This window comes from Coregonus lavaretus (genome assembly GCF_964263955.1).
Source record: "Coregonus lavaretus genome assembly, chromosome: 12".
NCBI classification, from domain to species: Eukaryota; Metazoa; Chordata; class Actinopteri; order Salmoniformes; family Salmonidae; genus Coregonus; species Coregonus lavaretus.
In genome coordinates, this window is record NC_139999.1 from 26,268,720 (window position 1) to 26,292,890 (window position 24,171).

The following is a 24,171-nucleotide window of genomic DNA, read 5'->3' on the forward strand; positions in this document are numbered from 1 at the left end:
CCTTGTTCGGGCAGGCTTCGGCGTTCGTCGTCCCCTGAGTACTAGCTGCCACCGTTTGATGTTTCGATGTTCGTTTGGTCATGTCTAGTTAAGTGCACCTGTTTCGTATTCTGTCCTGATTATGTCACTTATAATTTTCCCTGTGTTATGTTTTGGAGTTGTGTGTTGTTGTCCGCCTGTCGATTGTCTGTTGGTTTATGTTGTGCTTTAGTGTTTTACGCGTTGCACGTAGGTTTTCGCCTACTGTGTTTTGAGGCCATTTATTTTCTGTATTGTGTATTCAGTCAAGTAAAGCTGTTTGACTTATCCGCTGTGTCCTGCGCCTGACTTCACCACCACATCCACAAGTACACCGTGACACCTGTAGAGTGACTATTTCCCTTATTATGATTGCAAACAAACTCAACTGACAGTGAGATTGAAGAGATGCCTGTGAGTAGTCTAGTCTCCTGACTGGTTACTGTATACCGACCTCTGGGTCTCTGTGAAGAGGATAATGTATAGTGCATTTGGAAAGTATTCAGACCCCTTGACCTTTTCCACATTTTCTTACATTACAGCCTTATTCTGAAATTGATTAAATAGTTTTTTCCCCCTCATCAATCTACACACAATACCCCATAATGACAAAGCAAAACTGTTTTGTAAAAAAACAAAAACAACTGAAATATTACATTTACATAAGTATTCAGACCTTTTACTCAGTACTTTGTTGAAGCACATTTGGCAGCGATTACAGCCTCAAGTCTTCTTGGGTATGACATTACAAGCTTGACACACCTGTATTTGGGGTGTTTCTCCCATTCTTCTCTACAGATCCTCTCAAGCTCTGTCAGGTTGGATGGGGAGCGTCGCTGCACAGCTATTTTAAGGTCTCTCCAGAGATGTTCAAGGACATTCAGGGACTTCTGTCTTGGCTGTGTGCTTAGGGTCGTTGTCCTGTTGGAAGGTGAACCTTCGCCCCAGTCTGAGGTCCTGAGCGCTCTGGAGCAGGTTTTCATCAAGGATCTCTACTTTACTCCGTTCATCTTTCCTTCGATCCTGACTAGTCTCCCAGTCCCTTCCGCTGAAAAACATCCCCACAGTATGATGCTACCACCACCATGCTTCACTGTAGGGATGGTGCCAGGTTTCCTCCAGATGTGACGCTTGGCATTCAGGCCAAAGAGTTCAATCTTGGTTTCATCAGACCGGACAATCTTGTTTCTCATGGTCAGAGAGTCCTTTAGGTGCCTTTTGGCAAACTCCAAGCAGGCTTTCATGTGCCTTTTACTGAGGAGAGGCTTCCGTCTGGCCACTCTACCATAAAGGCCTGATTGGTGGAGTGCTGCAGAGATGGTTGTCCTTCTGGAAGGTTCTCCCATCTCCACAGAGGAACTCTGGAGCTCTGTCAGAGTGACCATCGGGTTCTTGGTCACCTCCCTGACCAAGGCCCTTCTCCCCCGATTGCTCAGTTTGGCCGTGCGGCCAGCTTTAGGAAGAGTCTTGGTGGTTCCAAACTTCTTCCATTTAAGAATTTCTCAGATCTGTGCCTCGACACAATCCTGTCTCGGAGTTCTACGGACAATTCCTTCGACCTCATGGCTTGGTTTTTGCTCTGACATCCACTGTCAACTATGGGACCTTATACAGACAGGTGTGTGCCTTTCCAAATGATGTACAATCAATTGAATTTAACACAGGTGGACTCCAATTAAGTTGTAGAAACATCTCAAGGATGATCAATGGAAACAGGATGCACCTGAGCTCAATTTCGAGTCTCATTGCAAAGGGTCTGAATACTTATGTAAATGTAATATTTATGTTTTCTTTTTTTAATACATTTGCAAACATTTCTATAAACCTGTTTTTTCTTTGTCATTAGGGGGTGTTTTGTGTAGATTGATGAGGAAAACATTTAATTTAATCCATTTTAGAATAAGGCTGTAACGTAACAAAATGTGGAAAAGGGGAAGGGGTCCGAATACTTTCAGAATGCACTGTATGTTCATGGCAGAATCACAGGCCATCGTAGTGCAAGTGGTGCAGGAGATGAAACTACAGGCTGCCTATTCATTATCTGTAGACACATTTATTTTAAGGCCAACGGCATATGGGGATATAGGCTCTGGGACCTCCCTATTTAGACAGTATCTCATGATTAGTGTCCTCGGATGGAGGCTTCTGTTGGGATCAGAGGATATGTGAGGCAAGGCTGACTCACTGGTGAGAATGAATAGGCCATAAAACGGCCTCTCCATCATCATGTCTTACAGCACACTGGTCTCTGGGAGCTGCTTCGGGCTTTACTCTACAGTACTGAACATGTGTATTTTAATCCAAACCCTATCTGAAAGGCTCCTTTGTGGTGTGGTGGATAGCATCAGCAATTACCAGCATTTTGTTACTACAAAAAATGAACACTTAGATTTATATATGAGATATTAACCACACACACTCCCCAGATTCCTAGATAATGGTGGGCAGGGCCGAGGGAGGGAGGGTGGGAGGGTTTTCCAGTCAGTGGATTTTCCATGGAGAGCGCGTGCCGGTGGAGCGCTTTATGGCTAGAGCTCTGGGAGCCACTGTGCTGCTGGCTGGGGGCTGTGTGTATGCAGAATGGGACCATGGGCTGAGGCTGGGGCCCGGGGCCCATAAATCCTGGCCTTCCAGCCCCAGACAGCGCTTTTATCTCCTGCATAAGCTTCACTGTGACCCACGGCACCATGCACTAATGTTAATAGATGTATGAGGGTGAGTGGATAGCATGCCCCTCCCTGACCCTTTAGCCTTACTAAAAATAAAGTTTGGGCCTTTGGTTTTGTTAGACTAAAGGCAGCTAACAATCCTACCCATTCAACACGCATTTATGGCTCAACTACTGCTGAAAGGATCTGGCTTATTGCTACACAGTGATTACCACATGTAAATGCTATAATTCTCTATATCTGTCCACCATGACCATGACTCTTGTCCTTGCACTTTCAAACCGTTTATTAGTGTGTATTAAGTTGTCATCCACCAAAAAATATGCGTAAACATAGACTGCAATTGTAAAAATAGAAGGCTGGAGAAAAAAAAATGGCGATTGTGTATGGCATACTTGTGGTTCTGGTGATTTTCTCTGGTTTTATGTGCCATACAAAATGGGCTTGCTCCACAATTTGTCCGGAGGAGGAGGATGCGGCCAGGGGAATGATTGCTAGCCAGACACAGACAGACAGTGTCCTCACACCCTGACAGTGTGGGAAGCACAGATTAATAATGGAAATTATACAAAGTCAGTGCTGGAAAGTCCCTTCAAACTATGTATGTGGTTTAGTCAGAGGTGTGCCTTTTCTACATGCAGTACATGTCTGGTCATGATGATACCAACTAACATATCACTATCACTGTTACATAGTTCAGTGAAGTAGGCATCTGTTTGATATCTGTTTGATTAGATTTTATGATACGGATGTATGATTGGCAACTAATCATAGTGACTGAATGTTGTGATGCTGAATTTGTATTTGTTATGCACTTTCCTTCTTTCTCTCTGTGTCTGTATATCTCTTTAAGGAATACCTGGAATAGTATAAAGTAATCATTCTACCCCCCCCCCCCCACCCCTCCCCCACCACCCCCATTTAAAAATACATAAATAAAATGATGTAAATGTAAAAATTTAAATCTCTCTCTCTCTCTCTCTCTCTCTCTCTCTCTCTCTCTCTCTCTCTCTCTATCTATCTAATCTATCTATCTCTCTGCAGCTCCGTCGACAGTGTCCATCATGCACCAGATTAGTCGTACCGTGGACAGCATCACTCTGTCCTGGTCTCAACCAGACCAGCCCAATGGAGTCATCCTGGATTATGAACTACAGTACTATGAGAAGGTAGGTACCCACTGCACACTACCCATTAACAAACAGTCTGCTCTATCTCACCTCCATGTAAACAGACACACGTAAAGACACCATTGAGTGTGTCAGGCTTTCTTTCATCTCAGCGGGGCTAAATAAGGTATGCATTTGCTGCAAAATATATCTCTCATTTTCTATCACATTGAAATTAAGAATGTCTTCCCCTGTTGGTGTCCAGAACAGCATGTTCACGGTGGCAGGCAGACATACTGTAGCTTCTGAATTGAGCATACAACTTCTGCTCGATCCCTTTCAATTATAATCACGGTCAGTCACTGGGAAAGGAAACTGCTCTCAGCCCTCCAGTCAGGCCACTAGGGATTGATGGAGAGATATTTGTGGTTGAAACAATGGTGTGTTGACTGCCATAAAAATAGTATTCAACAGACAGACTCCTCAGAATCAGCATACTTTCTCACAAGAAACACTCCCACACACAGATACGGACAGAGAAAAGCATACACACACACAAGCACACACAAAGTTCATTGAGCAGTCCTCTGTGACTGCGCGCCACTCTGCTCCACTTTTTAGTTTAATTATTTTCTCAGATGCTGCTGAGGAGAGCTGTCAAAACAATTGTCTCGGCCCCTGCCGTGGCTCAGATCTCACAAATGTGCTCACGCTGCTGATTGGTTGAAGCCTGCAGCCGGCACAGTTTTAGTCTCCTTTTCCAGACAGACCTGTCAGCTTTGTGGAGAGAGAGAAGCGGTGTGGCAATGAAAAGTTACACTGATCGTCAGAACTCACAGCCCAAACAAACTAAGTCTAGCAGACCTGAAACTGCCATCCCTAGGCTGTTGCTTATCATTCTCTATTCATTCTGCTTGGTCAAATAGATACATCAGTGTTAGAAACATTTTAGTCTGTATCCTACTTTGCACATTAGCCTATTTTTATAAGGCACTAAGTTAATGCATGTGTATGGTAATTGTTCTGTGGATGTCACTGATTTGTATTTCTCCCTCGTTCCTTAATGCTCTCTCAGGACCAGACCGAGTACAACTCAACCATCATAAAGAGCCAGACCAACACAGTGGTCATCCGCGGTCTCAAACCAGGGGCAATCTATGTGTTCCTGGTTCGCGCCCGGACCGTGGCCGGATTTGGGCGCTACAGCGGCAAGCTCTACTTCCAAACCATGACTGAAGGTGAGGGTGCAGCCAACATTCCCTCTGCTCAGATAGAGCATAGAGAGATGCAGAGTTATCACATCCCATGCATGGCCCATCAACCCAACATGGACCATTACAACATGGACACAATGACCCAACAGACACAAGGATGTGGATGGGGAAATGGTCTGAGATGCGTTCTGCAAGACAACTCTCCAACAATGTGTACACCCATTGTTCTATTTATGTGGATTTCATTCATTATCTTCTCAGCATGTGCAAGTTATTTTTTTACAAATGAATAAGATAGGTTATGTATGAATGGAGATATTTTCTGTAGTTTACTGTGCTTTATTAGCGGTGGACTAATGTGAGTCACAGATCAGGTTAAAGTGGATTCATCTGTAAAGAAGGACACTGCTGGGCAGACTAGCTTTTCCCCTGGCTCCGCTAATGCTGGATCCTGGCTCCCCTGGCCTGGATAATGTTAGCGACCTGGGTGTTCTCTAAACATCTTATTACCTGCAGTGCCGAGGGCCATCATTAGCCTGATCTCTGCTCTCCTCCACGGCAAGCAGCCAGCACACTGCCAGACAAAGGGGAACCAAACATCGCAATAGGCTGCATACTGTACCACCACCCTGGGACACAACCCATGGCACAACCCTCCCTAGCCTCAGACCTCGGACAGAGCAGTCAGGACCTGAGGTGGTATTGTGTGATTGTGTGCCTACTGCCATGTTTGGCAGCACTCTGGAGGGAAAGGAGCTGGGTCTCTCCCAAACCTGCTCTCTCAGTTCCAGATGAGCGGGCGACCATATTGCTGGCATCTGAACGTGCTCAGTGGGCTTTGGAGAGAGGTCTTGTGCTGCCAGCCAAGATGCCCATTGGTCTCCCCAACCGTCTGTCTGTCTGTCACCCACTGCTAACTCCAAATGCATTCACTCAGATGCCTGGCCCATATGTTTCAGTGTGTGATGGTGTGTTTGTGTGTGTTTGTCTAATCACAGAGGAGTACAACACCAGCATTCAGGAGAAGCTGCCTCTCATCATCGGCTCTGCAGCTGCAGGTCTGGTCTTCCTCATCGCAGTGGTTGTCATCGTCATCGTCTGCAACCGGTGAGTTATTCCTGCTCCAGTCCAGCCAACCAATGCTGCCAGATTAGACACATTCGCTTTAGTGGTTGTTTTCCCACATACTTCGTTACTGTACTTTAATGGGTCCTGTGTTTATAGTTTATAGGCTGGTTGTGTTTAGTGGTCGTTAGCTAGCTGTGGAGTGGGTAGGCCTGGTACATAGACCACACCCCCTCTTTGGGCCAGCGCTATAGCTCTTTGTCTTTTTCCCAGGAGGCGTGGCTTTGAGAGGGCAGACTCGGAGTACACAGACAAGCTGCAGCACTACACCAGCGGCCACAGTGAGTAACCAGCCCTCACTCAGAGTGCCTGTTTGCACCTCCCCCAAAATACACACACTCACACTCACGCTCACACACATACATGCACACACACCTGTCTCCATGGCTACCAGCTCACGCAGCAGTCTCCATGGCTAATGTTCAACCCTCTGCTGCCTCACACACCTGTCTCCATGGCTACCACTTGACACGCTAGTGTCCTTGGCTACCTCCCAACCTTGTGCTTCTTCTCACCTCTCCATTGGTAATCTTCTCTCTTGTTTTTCCTCAACTGTCTTAATGCTAGGATTTACCCCTAACACAACACGTGTACAAGTGTGTGTTTGCTGTTGATCTCATTTCATAGTCAACTAATTCCATTGTTGTGGAAGTAGCATTTAGCCTTCTTTTAGCTTGTTAAGTCCATGAACACCCTAATACCACACACACCATTTGCCATTGTTGAAAAATTCAAAGGAGATTGTGAAGAAATGGCCTTTATTAAATATATTGTTTTCCATGTAAAGCACGTTGGCCCAGAGTGCCATGATATAGAAATGCATCTTCAAGATGGAGCTCAGGCGCCGTAATTTAAACTAGTTTGGCTCTCCCTTGGAGCTTATGGCTTATCGTGTCCCTCTCCTTCACTCAGCTAAACAGAAATGCTCTGATATATTTCCTCCCTGAGCTTATTTCAGTTGTATTTATTTATATATTTTTCTATTTAGCTCTTCCGCTAGTCGGGCTTATCAATGGAGACAGCTTTCCCATGTGTAATCAATAGTATCAGGTTGCAGTAAATGCTGATGTCACAATTATCCTGGCTGTCCTCCCCCTATATCAGGTGGTCTCTGCCATGCTCTGGTGGGTGGTCTTTGGATCGTTCCATAGTTTGGGAAGAGATAGGAGATTTTGACTGGGGACTCTTTTTTTGCCTTAAAGGAGAATCTCCATCTGTTCCTAAACATTTCTTCAGTTCAGTCTGCTATGCAGGTTTCATGGCTCTACTATAAGCAGGTATCTCAGCTTCGCTGACTGCCTGTGCATGAACACAATAACCATTAAAAAAGCCTCAGGCCAGATGTGGAAGTGAGAGTCCGAATAATCGGATTTGAAACCTGAGACACTTAAGTCCCTGAACACTTAAAGGCCACCTTAAGCCAATTTACCTAGCATCAGAGCTTAAGAGAGACAATTTATTTTCTAGAGCAGAGAGCGATACTGATATAGTGTCTGGCTGTCTCTCCTGGGTGTTAATGTTCTGCTATGACTCTATGGAGTTGATACATACATTAACCTGCCTTATCACTGCCAAAGACTCACTGGAAATGCCATGTCATTGCCCATTGATTATTATAGTCCTGAGGACCCAAGCCAAACCTACCATTCCTCTACCTTGTACTAACACTAACCTTTCTGACTCATAATAATACACTGCATTGGCTACTTGTTAAAGACGGACAGAGTTTGTTTGTTTGTGTCAGAATAAAAAATTATATCGGCCTCTTCTTTTTCCAAGTGACTCCAGGAATGAAGATATATATTGATCCGTTTACATATGAGGACCCCAACGAGGCGGTGAGGGAGTTTGCTAAGGAGATTGACACTTCCTATGTGAAGATTGAGCAAGTCATTGGCGCAGGTAAAGAGAAAGGCCAGTCATTTTTTACAAAATATATATTTTGAATGCTGTCTGTATTCCAATGAATAATATTTTGCCTCATCATTTTAATGTTTGTAACCTCTGTCAGACATCTCCTATCATTAACTGTCGCTCTGCCTCTATGTTGTGTCTTGTAGGAGAGTTCGGGGAGGTGTGCAGTGGGAACCTGAGGCTCCCAGGAAAGAGGGAGATGTTTGTGGCCATCAAGACGCTGAAGTCGGGCTACACGGAGAAGCAGAGGCGGGACTTCCTGTCTGAGGCATCCATCATGGGTCAGTTTGACCACCCCAATGTGATCCACCTGGAGGGTGTGGTCACCAAGAGCGCCCCTGTTATGATCATCACTGAGTTCATGGAGAACGGATCACTGGACTCCTTCCTCAGAGTGAGTTATGCTGTGTGTGTCTCTGAGTCAAATATTAACACTAATGGCTATGCAGATAAACAGGTAGACACACAGACATGCAGGCACACACAAGCACACAGGCACATACGCACACACACTCTGGGAAATGACTGTTAAATACACACACTAATGCTAACCCATCTAGGTTAAAGTGAACATTAACATGCAGAACATTAATCATGTCATTTACTTAGTATAGTGTCCACCACAAGTCCTTAGAGAGATCCTTCTCTACCCAATCAAATCAAATCAAATCAAATGTTATTGGCCACATGCGCCGAATACAACAGGTGCAGACATTACAGTGAAATGCTTACTTACAGCCCTTAACCAACAAAAAAAGTGTTGAGAAAAAAAGAGCAGAAGTAAAATAAAATAACAGTAGGGAGGCTATACAGTGGGGGAAAAAAGTATTTAGTCAGCCACCAATTGTGCAAGTTCTCCCACTTAAAAAGATGAGAGAGGCCTGTAATTTTCATCATAGGTACACGTCAACTATGACAGACAAAATGAGAAAAAAAATCCAGAAAATCACATTGTAGGATTTTTTATGAATTTATTTGCAAATTATGGTGGAAAATAAGTATTTGGTCAATAACAAAAGTTTCTCAATACTTTGTTATATACCCTTTGTTGGCAATGACACAGGTCAAACGTTTTCTGTAAGTCTTCACAAGGTTTTCACACACTGTTGTGGTATTTTGGCCCATTCCTCCATGCAGATCTCCTCTAGAGCAGTGATGTTTTGGGGCTGTCGCTGGGCAACACGGACTTTCAACTCCCTCCAAAGATTTTCTATGGGGTTGAGATCTGGAGACTGGCTAGGCCACTCCAGGACCTTGAAATGCTTCTTACGAAGCCACTCCTTCATTGCCCGGGCGGTGTGTTTGGGATCATTGTCATGCTGAAAGACCCAGCCACGTTTCATCTTCAATGCCCTTACTGATGGAAGGAGGTTTTCACTCAAAATCTCACGATACATGGCCCCATTCATTCTTTCCTTTACACGGATCAGACGTCCTGGTCCCTTTGCAGAAAAACAGCCCCAAAGCATGATGCTTCCACCCCCATGCTTCACAGTAGGTATGGTGTTCTTTGGATGCAACTCAGCATTCTTTGTCCTCCAAACACGACGAGTTGAGTTTTTACCAAAAAGTTCTATTTTGGTTTCATCTGACCATATGACATTCTCCCAATCCTCTTCTGGATCAACCAAATGCACTCTAGCAAACTTCAGACGGGCCTGGACATGTACTGGCTTAAGCAAGGGGACACATCTGGCACTGCAGGATTTGAGTCCCTGGTGGCGTAGTGTGTTACTGATGGTAGGCTTTGTTACTTTGGTCCCAGCTCTCTGCAGGTTATTCACTAGGTCCCCCCGTGTGGTTCTGGGATTTTTGCTCACCGTTCTTGTGATCATTTTGACCCCACGGGGTGAGATCTTGCGTGGAGCCCCAGATCGAGGGTGATTATCAGTGGTCTTGTATGTCTTCCATTTCCTAATAATTGCTCCCACAGTTGATTTCTTCAAACCAAGCTGCTTACCTATTGCAGATTCAGTCTTCCCAGCCTGGTGCAGGTCTACAATTTTGTTTCTGGTGTCCTTTGACAGCTCTTTGGTCTTGGCCATAGTGGAGTTTGGAGTGTGACTGTTTGAGGTTGTGGACAAGTGTATTTTATACTGATAACAAGTTCAAACAGGTGCCATTAATACAGGTAACGAGTGGAGGACAGAGGAGCCTCTTAAAGAATAAGTTACAGGTCTGTGAGAGCCAGAAATCTTGCTTGTTTGTAGGTGACCAAATACTTATTTTCCACCATAATTTGCAAATAAATTCATAAAAAATCCTACAATGTGATTTTCTGGAGAAAAAAAATCTAAATGTGTCTGTCATAGTTGACGTGTACCTATGATGAAAATTACAGGCCTCTCTCATCTTTTTAAGTGGGAGAACTTGCACAATTGGTGGCTGACTAAATACTTTTTTTCCCCCACTGTATATACAGGGGGGTACCGGTGCAGAGTCAATGTGCGGGGGCACCGGCTAGTTGAGGTAGTTGAAGTAATATGTACATGTGGGTAGAGTTAAAGTGACTATGCATAAATAATTAACAGAGTAGCAGCAGCGTAAAAGGATGGGGTGGGGGGGTGGGGCAGTGCAAATAGTCCAGGTAGCCATGATTAGCTGTTCAGGAGTCTTATGGCTTGGGGGTAGAAGCTGTTGAGAAGTCTTTTGGACCTAGACTTGGCACTCCGGTACCGCTTGCCGTGCGGTAGCAGAGAGAACAGTCTATGACTAGGGTGGCTGGAGTCTTTGACAATTTTGAGGGCCTTCCTCTGACACCGCCTGGTATAGAGGTCCTGGGTGGCAGGAAGCTTGGCCCCAGTGATGTACTGGGCCGTACGCACTACCCTCTGTAGTGCCTTGCGGTCGGAGGCCAAGCAGTTGCCATACCAGGCGGTGATGCAACCAGTCAGGATGCTCTCGATGGTGCAGCTGTAGAACAATCAAGCTGCAGTATTAATGCTCCCTGAGTGTCTGTCTAGTCCAATTATTGATTTATACTCTGCTGCAACTTGCGCTGGCTGTTATTCAGCATTTCACCTTGATCTCCATGTTTGACTACAGTAAAATGATCTATGTACAGTAGCTCACTATAGGCGCTGGTGAGGAAGAGAGTCCAGCAGTTCAGTACAGTTAGTCATGCTCTCATTTTGTATTTATCATACTAGCACACATTCACTCCTCCTGTTTGAGTCACAGAAAAGGACAAGGACCTATGAATTTATAGTACTTTCTACTTATGCCACAAAAAGTTATTTGCCATCTTAACATTCAGTCAAACAAATTGCATGTAATGCAAAACTCAGAAAATACATTCCAGATATCTAACCTCACCTCATCCCTTGGGAGGGTTTCAAATGATTAGCGCTGTAAGAAGAAAACATGTCAGCTTTCAGAGAATGAAGTTGGCTTGTAGGTGAGAGACTGCTGTCTCCTGTCAGCCAGTCCTGTGCCGTCTGTCTGTAGCATTTCAGCTGAACGGGAGCATGTTTTTCCTAATGTGACTGGGTGTCCACAAGCTTTCATCTCCTCTAATTGGACTCATTGTGGGTTTGAAGTGAGTGGGAATAAACTGAGTGGGAAAGAGCTAGTGACTAATGGAAATTGGACATGTCTGATCTTCACAAAAATATATGATTGATTTTATTCTCATTAGATTTACTCCACTTTAAATCAATTGTGAGTGAATTATTAAATATGGAAACATATCAATTCAATAAGGGCCAAGGGTTTCATGTTTGATATAAATCACTATGTTTATGTTTGGAAATGTCTGATGTTTCTACTGTGTCTATGTGGATAACACCTCCCTCCACCACCTCTGTCATAGCCTTAGTTGTCACTCATCACATTGTCAATGTTTACCTCTGCATAGATCATACTGAGTAAGGCTTTCAAGACTCAGGGCAGAAAGCACACTGACGAGAATCAGCTCTGAGCTATGGGAGGATATTATAAACCTGAGACGTAAACTCTTCCTCTATGGATCAAAATATACATCAAAATCCTCCCTTTAAAAAAGGAGCCAGCCACCCTCCTGTCAGCAGACTGCTGCTCTGTCTACTGCTGGAGAAGCAAAATATGAACTTTATTAGCATTCTGCTTCAGACCTCCGAGACACTGTGTGCCAAGTCACTCTTGAATTTGATGGGTTGTGTGTGTCTGTGTCTGTGTGTCTCTTTGTGTTAAGCATATTTGACAGCACATTGTCTTCCAAACAACACAGCATCACTGTGGCACCTCACTGTGACAGCTTATGACAACATTTTCTGAACGCGTCAGCGCTTTAGAACATGGCGCTCTGTGAAAGAGGATGGAGCAGCAGGGGAGACCACCTTAGATAGGAACTGTCAGCTGAAGGATCAGCTCCCCTAAAGCACCTGGTGCAGCCCTCGCTTCTATGACGCATCGACAAGGGAGAAGGGGAGCGAGAACACGAGAAGAATAGATGGATGGAGACAACAACAGGCAGAGAAAGTAGCAAAAGTTGGGGACCATGTAACGATCAGAAAGAAATGGCACATCCATATCAAAGCTTTCTTCAGAAACATTATTATCTCTACCATTATGATTAGAATTGGGGTTGAATCATAAATTGCATGTATTAGCCTTAAAAGATAGAAACGATGTCTCTCTCTATCTGCTAACCTGATCCAAATGACTTTGGTGGAAGAATCTTCCCAATTAAAGTATATGCAAACACAGTGCAGGGATGCAGGGATTATGAGGCGCTGTGTATTTGTGAGAGAATTCAGCCTCATGAATAATGCATAAGACTTCATTGCTGTGGTGCATGAGGTGCATGAGGAGCTGGTGGACGTGAGGAGAAGTCCTTGCTCTGCTAATGAGCAGCAAAGAGTTTGGAGGAGACACAGAGACACAGGCTAGAGGATCTGGCTAACCATAGACAGCGAAAATGCCTAGAGGAATACACAGCTGGGCCTAGTCCGTCTGTGGTCCATCTGTGTCCCCACACCACCCCACCCCATCCCTGGGCCATGATACTGGGCCTGTCAGTCCACACTCATGCTCTTTCATCTTTCGTCATGATCCTCCCGGATATTCCCTAGTTGATCTCTGGTCCTCGTGGTGGGTGGTGAGGGTGCAGGTGTGCGCAGATTGAGGCACAGCTGCAGGCCAGATCCAGACACTCCCCATGTATGGGGTAAAGCCTTGGCCAATCCAGGGAGGAGAACAGCTGCAGCCTGCCAGACCGAGCCCAGCCCAGCCTATAGCTATATCTATTCAATCATAGCCCACAGAGGGAAGTCTCAGACCTGGGGATGTATCATATTGTGATCTAATGTGTTCCTTTTATTTTGCAGCAAAACGACGGCCAGTTCACAGTGATCCAGTTGGTGGGCATGCTGCGTGGCATCGCCTCAGGCATGAAGTACCTGGCCGACATGAACTACGTCCACCGCGACTTGGCCGCACGCAACATCCTGGTCAACAGCAACCTGGTCTGCAAGGTGTCTGACTTCGGCCTGTCCCGATTCCTGGAGGACGACACGTCAGACCCCACCTACACCAGTGCCCTGGTGAGTACCATGACGTCACCGCAAACACCGCACACATACACATGTGCGCACATCCACACTTGCACGCACGCACACACACAGACACACACACACACCTCACACACCACATTCCCCATCATAACAAAGGCCCCTCACTTGTCCCTCTCCTCCCCTTTTACAGGATCCCATGTCACACACATCCACTCCCAGGAGTTTAGTTATATCCATCTCACAGTTTGGATTACAGAGTATTGTTGCTGTGAATAATCTCTCTCTGCAGAGCCAGGACACTGGGACGATCAGGTTTCTGTCTCACTTCCCTCTATAAGGTTGTTCCCTCATTGTGTTGTGTTTCTCAGGGAGGGAAGATCCCTATCCGATGGACAGCCCCTGAAGCCATCCAGTACAGGAAGTTCACGTCCGCCAGTGATGTTTGGAGCTACGGCATCGTCATGTGGGAAGTCATGTCCTATGGAGAGAGACCTTACTGGGACATGACCAATCAAGACGTATGTATTTATAGACCTTTATATATATGAATATCATTAGTCAAACAGAACCACTCTAAACATGGCATCAAATGTTTAAAAATAAATTCTAACAACGTCTGATTATATACAGGAGACAGTGGTTCCTGAATGTTCTTACCTCTCTGTGAACCCCCATTTTGTCATGGTGGTTCTCTTCCCCCTGGCTAAACAGCAGCTTTCAAACCTGGGTTTAATATGAAAGCCCCCTAGTTACCACAGAGATGATTTGGAATGCAAGGCAATGCTCCACAGACTATTCCTGCTCTTGACTGGAGCCTCCGTTTCCAGGCTCCCTCTGGGTGGCGGAGAAGAGAGCAAATTATGGGGAGAGAGATAATGAAAATAGTTTCAAATTGAAAGTGTGAACGCTAATGCGCTAAGAGGGACTGTGGAGCTCAACGGTTATCTTATTAGGGGCTCTAGATAGTGTTTCTACTCCATCGGGGTCTTGGTTGGGAGGGAGGCCTCTGAATGAGATTAATCTGGGCCTGAATGGAGCTCCGTAATGGTGGTAATAATGAGCAAGGGATCGTGGGTCCTTGTCAGAACCCTCCTCTGGGCCGGTCGTTCCCCACTCCTAGCTAGGAGTCACCTCCCTGATCCCTCCCCCATTATTTTACATTTACATTTTAGTAATTTAGCAGACACTCTTATCCAGAGCTACTTACAGTCCCCCCCACACCCTCTCCCACCACCAACAACACCACTGGCCACTCTCAGTCTTAGACTTTTTTGGCATAACAATGACCATAGAGTTGGCAAAACAGAATAAATAGATATGGGACCAGGCTCTAACTTAGATATTTGTATGGCAAGAACATTACTGTACGCAGTTTCTAAAGGCTCTTGATGCCAGACTGACTAAGATTAAATCACTGCTGGCACAGTCTGCATGGATGTGGGGAGCCATTGGTATTAGGCTGATAATTTACTGTGATGCTTAACTGGTGCAGTAAGTATGAAGCCAAGACAAAACCTTTTCAAAATGATAATTATTGTTAATGCAATAATGCTTGCAGGATTATGTTTGTGTGTGAACATGTGTGTTGCAGTTTCGACTTGTATAACACTGTTATGGTTTTATCTTTCAGTGCATACTGTATTTCAAGAACATAGTTCTCATTTGAAATCACAGGAATATTAATCAACATGTTAGCCAAATAGCACTCTGGTCATAGAAGAAGTAGCTTGTGAGAATTGTGAGAGGATGCTCTCCAATAGGATTTCTGTCTCTCTCCTCTCCCTTCTCCTCCTTTTAGAGCCTCATAGCAACCCTTAGAGATCTGTGTCTCCCCCTGCAGGTGATCAATGCCATAGAGCAGGACTACCGGCTGCCCCCTCCCATGGACTGCCCCTCGGCCCTGCACCAGCTCATGCTTGACTGCTGGCAGAAGGACCGTAACAACCGGCCCAAGTTCAGCCAAATTGTCAACAACCTGGACAAGATGATCCGCAACCCCAACAGTCTGAAGGCCATGACCCCGCTGTCTTCAGGGTGAGTGAAACACTTAGCATGCTCTCCTTAGATCTCCGTCAGTTCATCTGTGAGTTTATCTTTCTATTAGTCTGTCACTACATGTCTGTCTGTATGTCTGTCTGTGTATTAGTGTGTTTGAGACTAGTGTTCCTCTCTCTCTACTGGCCAGTCTTCACAGTATTCAGCACTGGGCTACAGTATTACTTTACTATTTCCATAGATACTGTATAATCCAAAAGGATTTAATGCATCTAACCTCAAAGATGGGAAAACACTTTGACATTTCAAAGGACATGATTCCTTCAATGTTTTCAATTTATTTATACCAAACATTGTGTCTCCTGTTTCTTTTGGCGCCAAGTGGTTATGTAAATAAAACCCATTTGGTTTGATAGATCAAGTCATTTCCATGAATGCTTTAGGCAAATCATGATTTGAAACAGTTACACAATTTCAAAACAAAACATTTCCAAGAACATTTTCTCTGGGTGTCAGTTTCCTATGAATGTAAAAATATACTGAATGTCATATATCCTACTCTATATTTACATTTTTGGTGGTGTGTGGAATAGAGACACTGTGTGGATACTGGCACTAAGCCTGCCACTCCATTTGGAAATATAATTTTCTTAAAAATCGATTAGGAAAATGGCCACGGTTACTTTATTTTGTCCTTAAGGCTAGCTTATTGACTCATCTGTTTTAGGCCATCCACTATTGTGTACTGTACTGATTGCCATCATAGAGGTGAGAGAGTTATGACACTGTCTCTAAAGCTGTGTTAGACTCTTTGTGTCTGTGACCCCCTCCAGTGTCCATCTTCCTCTCCTGGACCGCAGTGTTCCAGACTTCTCCAGCTTCAGTACTGTGGACGAGTGGCTGGATGCCATCAAGATGGGCCAGTACAAAGACAACTTTGCCAACGCTGACTTCACCAGCTTTGATGTGGTTTCCCAGATGACCATGGAGTAAGTGCTGATCCCAGACCGGTGTTTCTGATAAGGATGAGGATGAGGTGGGCTATTCCTTGACAGTATCATACCTTAAAGCCTGGATGACTGCCAGGCTCAGCCCCTGGCTCATCATAAATCTGCCTCTCACTGTATGTCATTAGGAGATAATAACAGTGCAGCATAACTGCTCTGAGCTAGAACAGAGCGTACAAACTCTGGCCATGTGGCTGACAGGTTTCTTATACAACAGTTTAAAGAAAGAAGAGATATAGGAGAATGAACAGGCATGGTGATGTTTAGGAATACATTCCTGCCTCTGTAGACTTAATAAAGACATCTATTAGCAGATAGACTCATTCATATGTCTGTTTAGTAAATAACTAAGACACACATTGCTCTGCTCATTGTCTCTTATCTCTACATCTCTTAATATCCTCCTGAAGTCATGTCGGATATCTAAGCAACACAATTCTGTTTTCAAATTATTTTCCACCCGCCACACTGGTTACAATACTTTAAAAAATAAGGCACATCAGTCCATAGGGTTAGGATTAGGAAACAAAGACATTCCATTGTCTCCTGAATGGAAGAAGTTTTTCAACAAACAGAGTAAGTACTGTAAGCAGTCTGACATTCCATTGTCTGGGACTGAATTAGGAATTTGGCAGACTGGGGCCCAGAATTTAGCCTTGATCTAACTTGTTGATTTTACCTTGGCTTATGCCATGTGCAATAAAACCTTTTGTGTCGTCTGTGATGGCTTCCTCCTGACTCCTGTGGTTGTGTCTCCTGCCACAGTGACATCCTGAGTGTGGGCGTGACGTTAGCAGGCCACCAGAAGAAGGTCCTGAACAGTGTACAGATGATGCGCGCCTCCATGAACCAGATCCAGTCTGTGGAAGTTTGACCATCCAGAGTGGAGAGGAGAGGAGAGGAGAGGAGAGGAGAGGAGAGGAGAGGAGAGGAGAGGAGAGGAGAGGAGAGGAGAGGAGAGGAGAGGAGAGGAGAGGAGAGGAGAGGAGAGGAGAGGAGAGGAGAGGAGAGGAGAGTCCCCTTTTTCAATCCCTCTCCTGTCCTCCTCTATTCCCTCATCCAAAGTCCCCATAACCTTTCGGAATCAGCTCTTGAGGTTTGTGGCCAGCATGTCTACATGACCAGACACCAATCAATGTGGCCCACAATGGTCCATCTTGGAACCAGGATCATGAGCGGTTACTGACCAGCGACGCATTTCTACTTCCATCTTCCACCCGTTTTTTTCTTAATTTTTTTTGGTTTGTTTGATTAAAGAATTTTGTAAAGAATTTTGTAAAGAAAAAAAACTTGAGAAACTCAAGGTGTCTACAAGTATAGATGTAAACTAGGTGAACTGACTAGAAAGACTACCCTTTAAAAGGGCAACAGACAAGAAGACAATGAAAACTGGGAGATTCAAGACCATCACTTTCAAAAAGAAACTGAAATATTATATGTTTTTTTTTTCTTCGGAAACAGGAAAGAAACATGAATCATTGCTGCCTCTCCAAAAGCAAACAGCAGAAGAGACTGAGGAACTTGATCTACACTCCTATGGTTGACTTGGGAGACAAAATAGTATGAGCACCATGGAATGGACATCTTTTGGCAGAAACTACTGCCATTAACAAATTTAAGAAATTCAGTTATCTACCAATTTAAAGCAACACTTAACAAATAAAAACAAAAATACCTTTTCTCATAACAAGTAATTTCATTTTTCTGTGTGAAAATGTTGATGAAGATTTTCTCTCACTGTGCTTCCTCTCACCGTGGGAAAGTTGCTATTTTTTAAATGAAAACATCACAACCTGCCAAATGGAACATCATCCCTGTGTACCTCAGATGATGTCATGATCCTGTACATATCAGATGCACTTGACAATGGGACTGTGATGTCATCACTATGAGCCGGACATAGTTACTAAGACCTGGAAGTGATGGAATGAAATCGTTTCTTTGGGTGACTAGAGGGAGGTTTTTCTTTGTTGTTATTATTAATTTTATTTTCCTTTTTGCAAAAAGTTAGTTGTGGATTTTGAAGAATCTGTGTAATAAACAGCAAACATACAGTACTTCCTCCATGGATGTATGGAAAGAAAGAACATATTATGGGTGTTTTCCCTATAATGTTTACATAGGAGTGCACATATGTTTTGGTCGCCACATTATCTGCACTCTTAGAAAAACAGGTACTATCTAGAACCTAAAAGGGTTCTTCAGTTGTCCCTATAGGAGAACCCTTTGAAGAACCCTTTTCGGTTCCATGTAAAACCATTTCCACAGAGGGTTCTACATGGAACCCAAAAGAGTTCTACCTGGAACCAAAAAGGGATCTACCTGGAACCAAAAAGGCTTCTCCTATAGGGACAGCCGAAGAACCATTTTGGAACACTTTTTTCTAAGAGTGTAGAGTTTCCCCCCCGTTTTAAACTTCACTGTGTGCGTGTGTGTTTGTTTGTGTGTGCTTGTGTGTGTGCATGTGTATGCGTGCGTGTGTGTGGCTAAATGTGCTCAGTGTTACAAAGCAACAGCTCCCAAAGCTGAGGGGCTAGTGTTTGATAGCATGCTGTGTTAATGATTGATTTCACAGAGCTTTGATTTGTTACACTTTACAAAATATAATGCGCTTACATTATATTTAGCTTTTTTTCCCAGATTATTTTTTTATTTTAAAGTGATTTTATATTGAAGTGTTAGGGTTTTAACACCACGGATGGTTATCTCACATTGGTATGGTCACGGACAGATCTTTTCACAACTGGGCAGTAAGTAACATTGGCATGGGATAGTGGATTATTTTATGCATATTGTTATTATTATTGTACATCATGGATGTTGGGGAGCACTTGTGACAGCTTTTCCAAGTAGTCTATTGGCAGGGTGTGTGAACCCAGATCGTACTATACAATGGACCTCCATGCCCTTGTGGAATTTTAGGAAATCATTGTTGGTGCACAAACATATTTTTTCATTTTATAGATACATATTGCATTTACTGTATGGTTTCTGTGAAAAGCGGTCTGATAAATGGACAGCTGTCTATCATTGTCAGTGTTGTTGTGGCCGATGTGTGGTTTGAGGGGTTAGGGAGCCTGGGGCATCCTGTGTTAGTCAAAACCCATGGATTCCCTAGAGATGGTAAATCACAGAGTTTACAAACTCAGGCAAATGAGATCAGTACTACAGCACTCCTAACGGGTAGATCCACTGAGACGAGCCCAGTACTCGATACAGACTGAGGAGCCAATCATGGAGCTCTATCTGGGGCCCATTGGTCAGACATGTCCATTCCTAGTGGAGGTCCACAGCCTGATCACAGCACCACTGACCAGACAGTGATTCCGTCTAATTCTCCTCAGAGCTAAACACACGCCTCAGATCCACCGCTCTTCTCCTCCCACTGTTCTCTGTGCTCTGCTTTCTCAGATCCATGACTTTGTGACTCTGCATGTTGTCATGTTGTCATGTTGACAGACCAAGTCTGTTTAAAAAACAGACAGAATTTATGTAGGTAACACACAACCTGTGGGCCCCGTATTGGTCTCACAGAAGGTGGCTATGTAAGCAGAGGTTCTTCCACAAAAGGTAATCCTTCCATATGCATCATCAGGTGTCCGCTGTCCATTTTTAGGCACTTTGCTGTCTGAACAGAACAGGAGAGGTGTCCTATATAGGCCTTAGCATTAGACCCCTCAGCACAAAAGGAGTGAAATCCCCCCTTTGCTCTCATCTGTCAGGTAGTCCCCATCTTATTCCACCCACTAACCCATATGGCCATCCAGGGTCTTTACAAACCTTGGGTAGGAGCATTGGGGTTTTCATCCAGCTTCTGTAACATCATCCTCCCTTTAGTTTTCTGTCAACAGTACTGTGTCACCATGCATATTCCAGTGCAGACTCCATGACAGATGAAACAGGAGGAAGTGCATCACTCTCACTGTTAGTCATTGCCCAGAGTGAGAGGGAAAACGATTCTGTGACCCAACTGTCACTGATGCCACCGTGCCGTTTCCTTTAAGAAAATAGCTCAAAAATAACTTCCTTCCTTTCCATCTCAAAACACTTTAATTTTTAAGGGCACCTCAGTGATATTCAGTAAAGCGCCAGCAGCCTGAGTCAGTCTTCCCAAGATATAGACAGATATCCCACTGTCAGGGCAATTTCTGTTCAAGAAATCAGGCTCAGCAGCAAAGCACTAATATTTGTGCTGAAGACAGACAAACGGAGTCCTGTGTCACGTGCAAGTGTCTCCATTCATGCTCTCTGAGCTGTTTGGTGATAGTGTCATAGTAAGGTGATTCAGGTGATTGTCGAGTGATTAAACAAGCGGTGCTTAAACAAAGTATGTTTCCCCATGTGACGTTCAATCAAAATACAGTATGATGAAATGTTGTTATAATGATGAACTAAAACACACAGTAGTGGGGCACTCGTATTTAGAGTTATAGGAATATAAATATAGGTATTAAGAAAGTGTTTTTATTTTCTTGAATTATTCTTGGAGGAGAAGGTTTGGTGTGTTACTTTGTTGAGATAATCTAGATTCATAAGGAGTTGAGTAAACACTTTTTTATTGGTTGCGCAGTGTGGGGCTATGGAGACTGCTGAAAGCACTGTGTGAAGTATTTATTTATTCTGTATCTGAACCTAATGGCACAAAGAAACCTTGTTTATTTACCGATAGTTCATCCAGAGATACCATTTGATATTAGCCAGAGAAAAAGCTATCATCCCTCTTTCTTTTATTTGTAAGACATTGATAGCCTCCAGTACAGCTCTGTGGTACTGTTTCATAGCCCATGCCTTCTGATAAAACCCGTTGGCACAGTGGCCCTATCTGGGCCCGTTGTAATGGACCTGTAGTATGTGATTAATCGATCTGGTGTGATTATGATGGGGTTTTTTCCAGAATAGATTCTGCTCACACTGTGAGGATTAGACTTCCCTGTGTGAATCCATGATGGTCATTATGCCACAATATCTCATGTGATGTCTCACTCAATAGTCCTCTCAGGTGTGACATGAAAGGTTTTAAAGCACCACCATAAGTACTGCAAATGGGTTACTTTATACATAGATGGAATCAAGGATCTTTTTACATTGTTGAGATTTTGCAGCTAGTTGAAGATGAGTAGAAGCTAAAAAGGTGTCAAAACACACATCTAGCTTTTTGTTGAATGATCGTGTGTTTTTTCTTCCCAAGGCCACTGAAATAACAGGTATTTTCAAGACAATAACTTTACACTTATTCAAAGCGCATACTATGTTTAAATTTTTCATGAGTAAGAACATGTCTCAAATGTCTGCTCCATAAAAATAAAAAAAACCCGAACGATATACTGTAGTTCTTTTTTTAAAATGTACTGTCTGCTTCACAAACATTACATCTTTGGCTACCATCACTACGATTATTTAACTGTGCGGGGAAATCTCCTTCATAGAGTCCAGGCTCAGGCGACAGATCAGAAATAAAGGAGCAAATTGCATTATGATTAAACATTGAGAACAGAATAGATCTGGGGGGGTTTGCAGTACGGTTCTTTGTTTGGAATAAACAAGATAACTTGCTTCAGTATCACAGAACCCTGTCCTCTGCAGTTTTGTACATCTAAAACACTTGTCTTTGGTTCAATGGCTTGTATCTGCAGAAACTGTTGATGTTTCACTGTCAATGCGCATGTTAAGTAATGCATAACAATCTTTTATTTATGAATCAAAACCAATGTATCTGAGATGTTGATTAAATGCACTGCGGACGCAAAGAACATTTCCCCTACTGTGTGCCGATTTTTGAAGGATGGACGAAAACCATTATGTCTCAATGTTACAATTACATGACAGTGTGCATAAACACAAGCTGTGCCGGCTCGTACTCATTGGTCTGTGTTTGTGCACCATCCAAATATGCCCCGAGCAGCAGTCTGCCTGCCTGCCTTTCTGGCAGTCAGTTCTGTGTGTATAGAAAATGGCTCCTGTGGATAACTCTCTTACGTAAAGCGTCAGAGCCCCCTCTGCTGACATGGTGGCTAATAGCAGTTTAGTTGTGACAAATTTCCTTGTGTTCCTTACATTGTCTTATCCCCCCTCTTCCCCCTTCCTCCCCCATCTTCTCACCTCTCTGGCTGTTGGTGAAGACAGGCTGAAGATGGCCCTGTCTCCCCTGGCCTGTTGTAGCCCTCGTAGAACAGTGCCAGCCCTGACCACTGTGAATGATGTGGGAGGTCCTGTATTTCTGTATAAATGTACATTGACTGTAACCCTGTGAATGATGTAACAATGTCATTATTTGTAATATTGTTATTGGTTTATTTTCTAAAAATGGAAAGCCCAACTCGACTCTCCTCAATAAAAAAAAGAGATCAGTTATACCACTGTATTATGGAAATTATTATAGTCTCACTGTCGTCCTCTGTATGACCATGTGAAATAATTTCAGCTACAGTGGGCATCTCTTCATAGTACTTATGTAATTATAATACCGTATGATGAGGGGCTATTTTGAACCACATTGACTTGACAGTTTATAAGCATTACACCAGCCCAAACTGGACTCAAACCCGCTGAAAATGTGTGCACAATTTATCAACATTTTTATTGAACTAATTTCATAGTGTTTTTGGTCCAATTATGGGAAATGCAGTTGTGAAAGGACTCTATTTTCAGTTTCAGTCAGAGGGAAGGGCATCTGCCAAGTAAAATACATCATATTGTATGTAACCATGTCTATTCCATATGAAAATATGAACATGCAAGTGTAAATGTTTTTTGTTTTTTTGTTTTTTGGGACCCACAGTTTTTGGGCCACCTCACACATCACTAATCTACTGTGTGTCCAAATCCCTCACTCACTTGCAGGGCCACACATTTTTTTCTGGATCCAGGTCTATATTCATTAGGACAAAGTTCTGTACAGTTTCCCCCCAAGCTGAGGTTCCTGAATGGAGGTCAGAATCTCTGCACCTTCCTCTCAGTTTTTGAGGCCTCATTAGCAGTTGATGTGTGAAATGCTAGAGACCTCGGTGTGAACTCACTGAGACTGGCGTGTGTGTTAAAAGGTTTACCCCGTGAGCAGGAGAGGGGGTTCAGGAGTTCAGTGGCAAGACCCTGCTGGCACACCGAACCCGTTCTCCTTCTAATCTCGACCACCCGCGAGTCTCTCTTTACACGTTGTTAACTGTGATGACTTTGGGCCCAGCAGGGCTGACCGTGAGAGCAGGTTGGGAAATGCCTGTCATCTCAGATGTATGGACAGAATCGTGCAACAGAAAAATCGGGATAATATGTGTGGGGGGGTATTGTAGAGAGGAAATTAGAGGAAAATGTTATGTGATTGATTGCTACATTTGTTCAAAATGAACAGTATATTAGCAGTTGTTTGATGTTGCACATCTTGTCTGCCCAGGAAGTGAAACATTGTAGTGAGGAGAAGAAAACCCTGTCAGTCACTACTGCCTGTGTAAAACAATGTTTTACATAATATCAAAACTTGTGTTTTCTTGAGTTTCTGTTGTGTGTTTGAGATCAAGCAGCAGTATCTCATGTTAGAAGTATAGGGATCAATGGAATCAATGGACTTATACTGCAGGCCAAATATCCCTCCAACCTAGCCCAACCTCACTCTCTGTCAGCGTGTGGCTTAATGA

The 24,171-nt window shown here is 43.8% G+C and overlaps 1 protein-coding gene across 4 annotated transcripts in view; it reads left to right on the forward strand.

The window, feature by feature from the left end:
* LOC311138493 (ephrin type-B receptor 2-like) overlaps window positions 1-17,458 on the forward strand; it is a 144,257-nt gene extending 126,799 nt beyond the window's left edge. The window contains exons 6-16 of one of the 4 annotated variants that reach the window (XM_084173194.1): window positions 3,732-3,856; window positions 4,872-5,034; window positions 6,009-6,117; window positions 6,349-6,416; window positions 7,915-8,037; window positions 8,196-8,443; window positions 13,356-13,571; window positions 13,910-14,059; window positions 15,340-15,575; window positions 16,370-16,525; window positions 17,309-17,458. In XM_084173194.1, coding sequence (XP_084029320.1) covers window positions 3,732-3,856; window positions 4,872-5,034; window positions 6,009-6,117; window positions 6,349-6,416; window positions 7,915-8,037; window positions 8,196-8,443; window positions 13,356-13,571; window positions 13,910-14,059; window positions 15,340-15,575; window positions 16,370-16,525; window positions 17,309-17,417 — 1,703 coding nt within the window. In that variant the 3' untranslated portion in view covers window positions 17,418-17,458. The remainder of the gene's footprint in view (window positions 1-3,731; window positions 3,857-4,871; window positions 5,035-6,008; window positions 6,118-6,348; window positions 6,417-7,914; window positions 8,038-8,195; window positions 8,444-13,355; window positions 13,572-13,909; window positions 14,060-15,339; window positions 15,576-16,369; window positions 16,526-17,308) is intronic. The other 3 variants (XM_084173196.1, XM_084173197.1, XM_084173195.1) reach the window with 3 other exon arrangements.
* The last annotated feature ends 6,713 nt before the right edge of the window (window positions 17,459-24,171 follow it).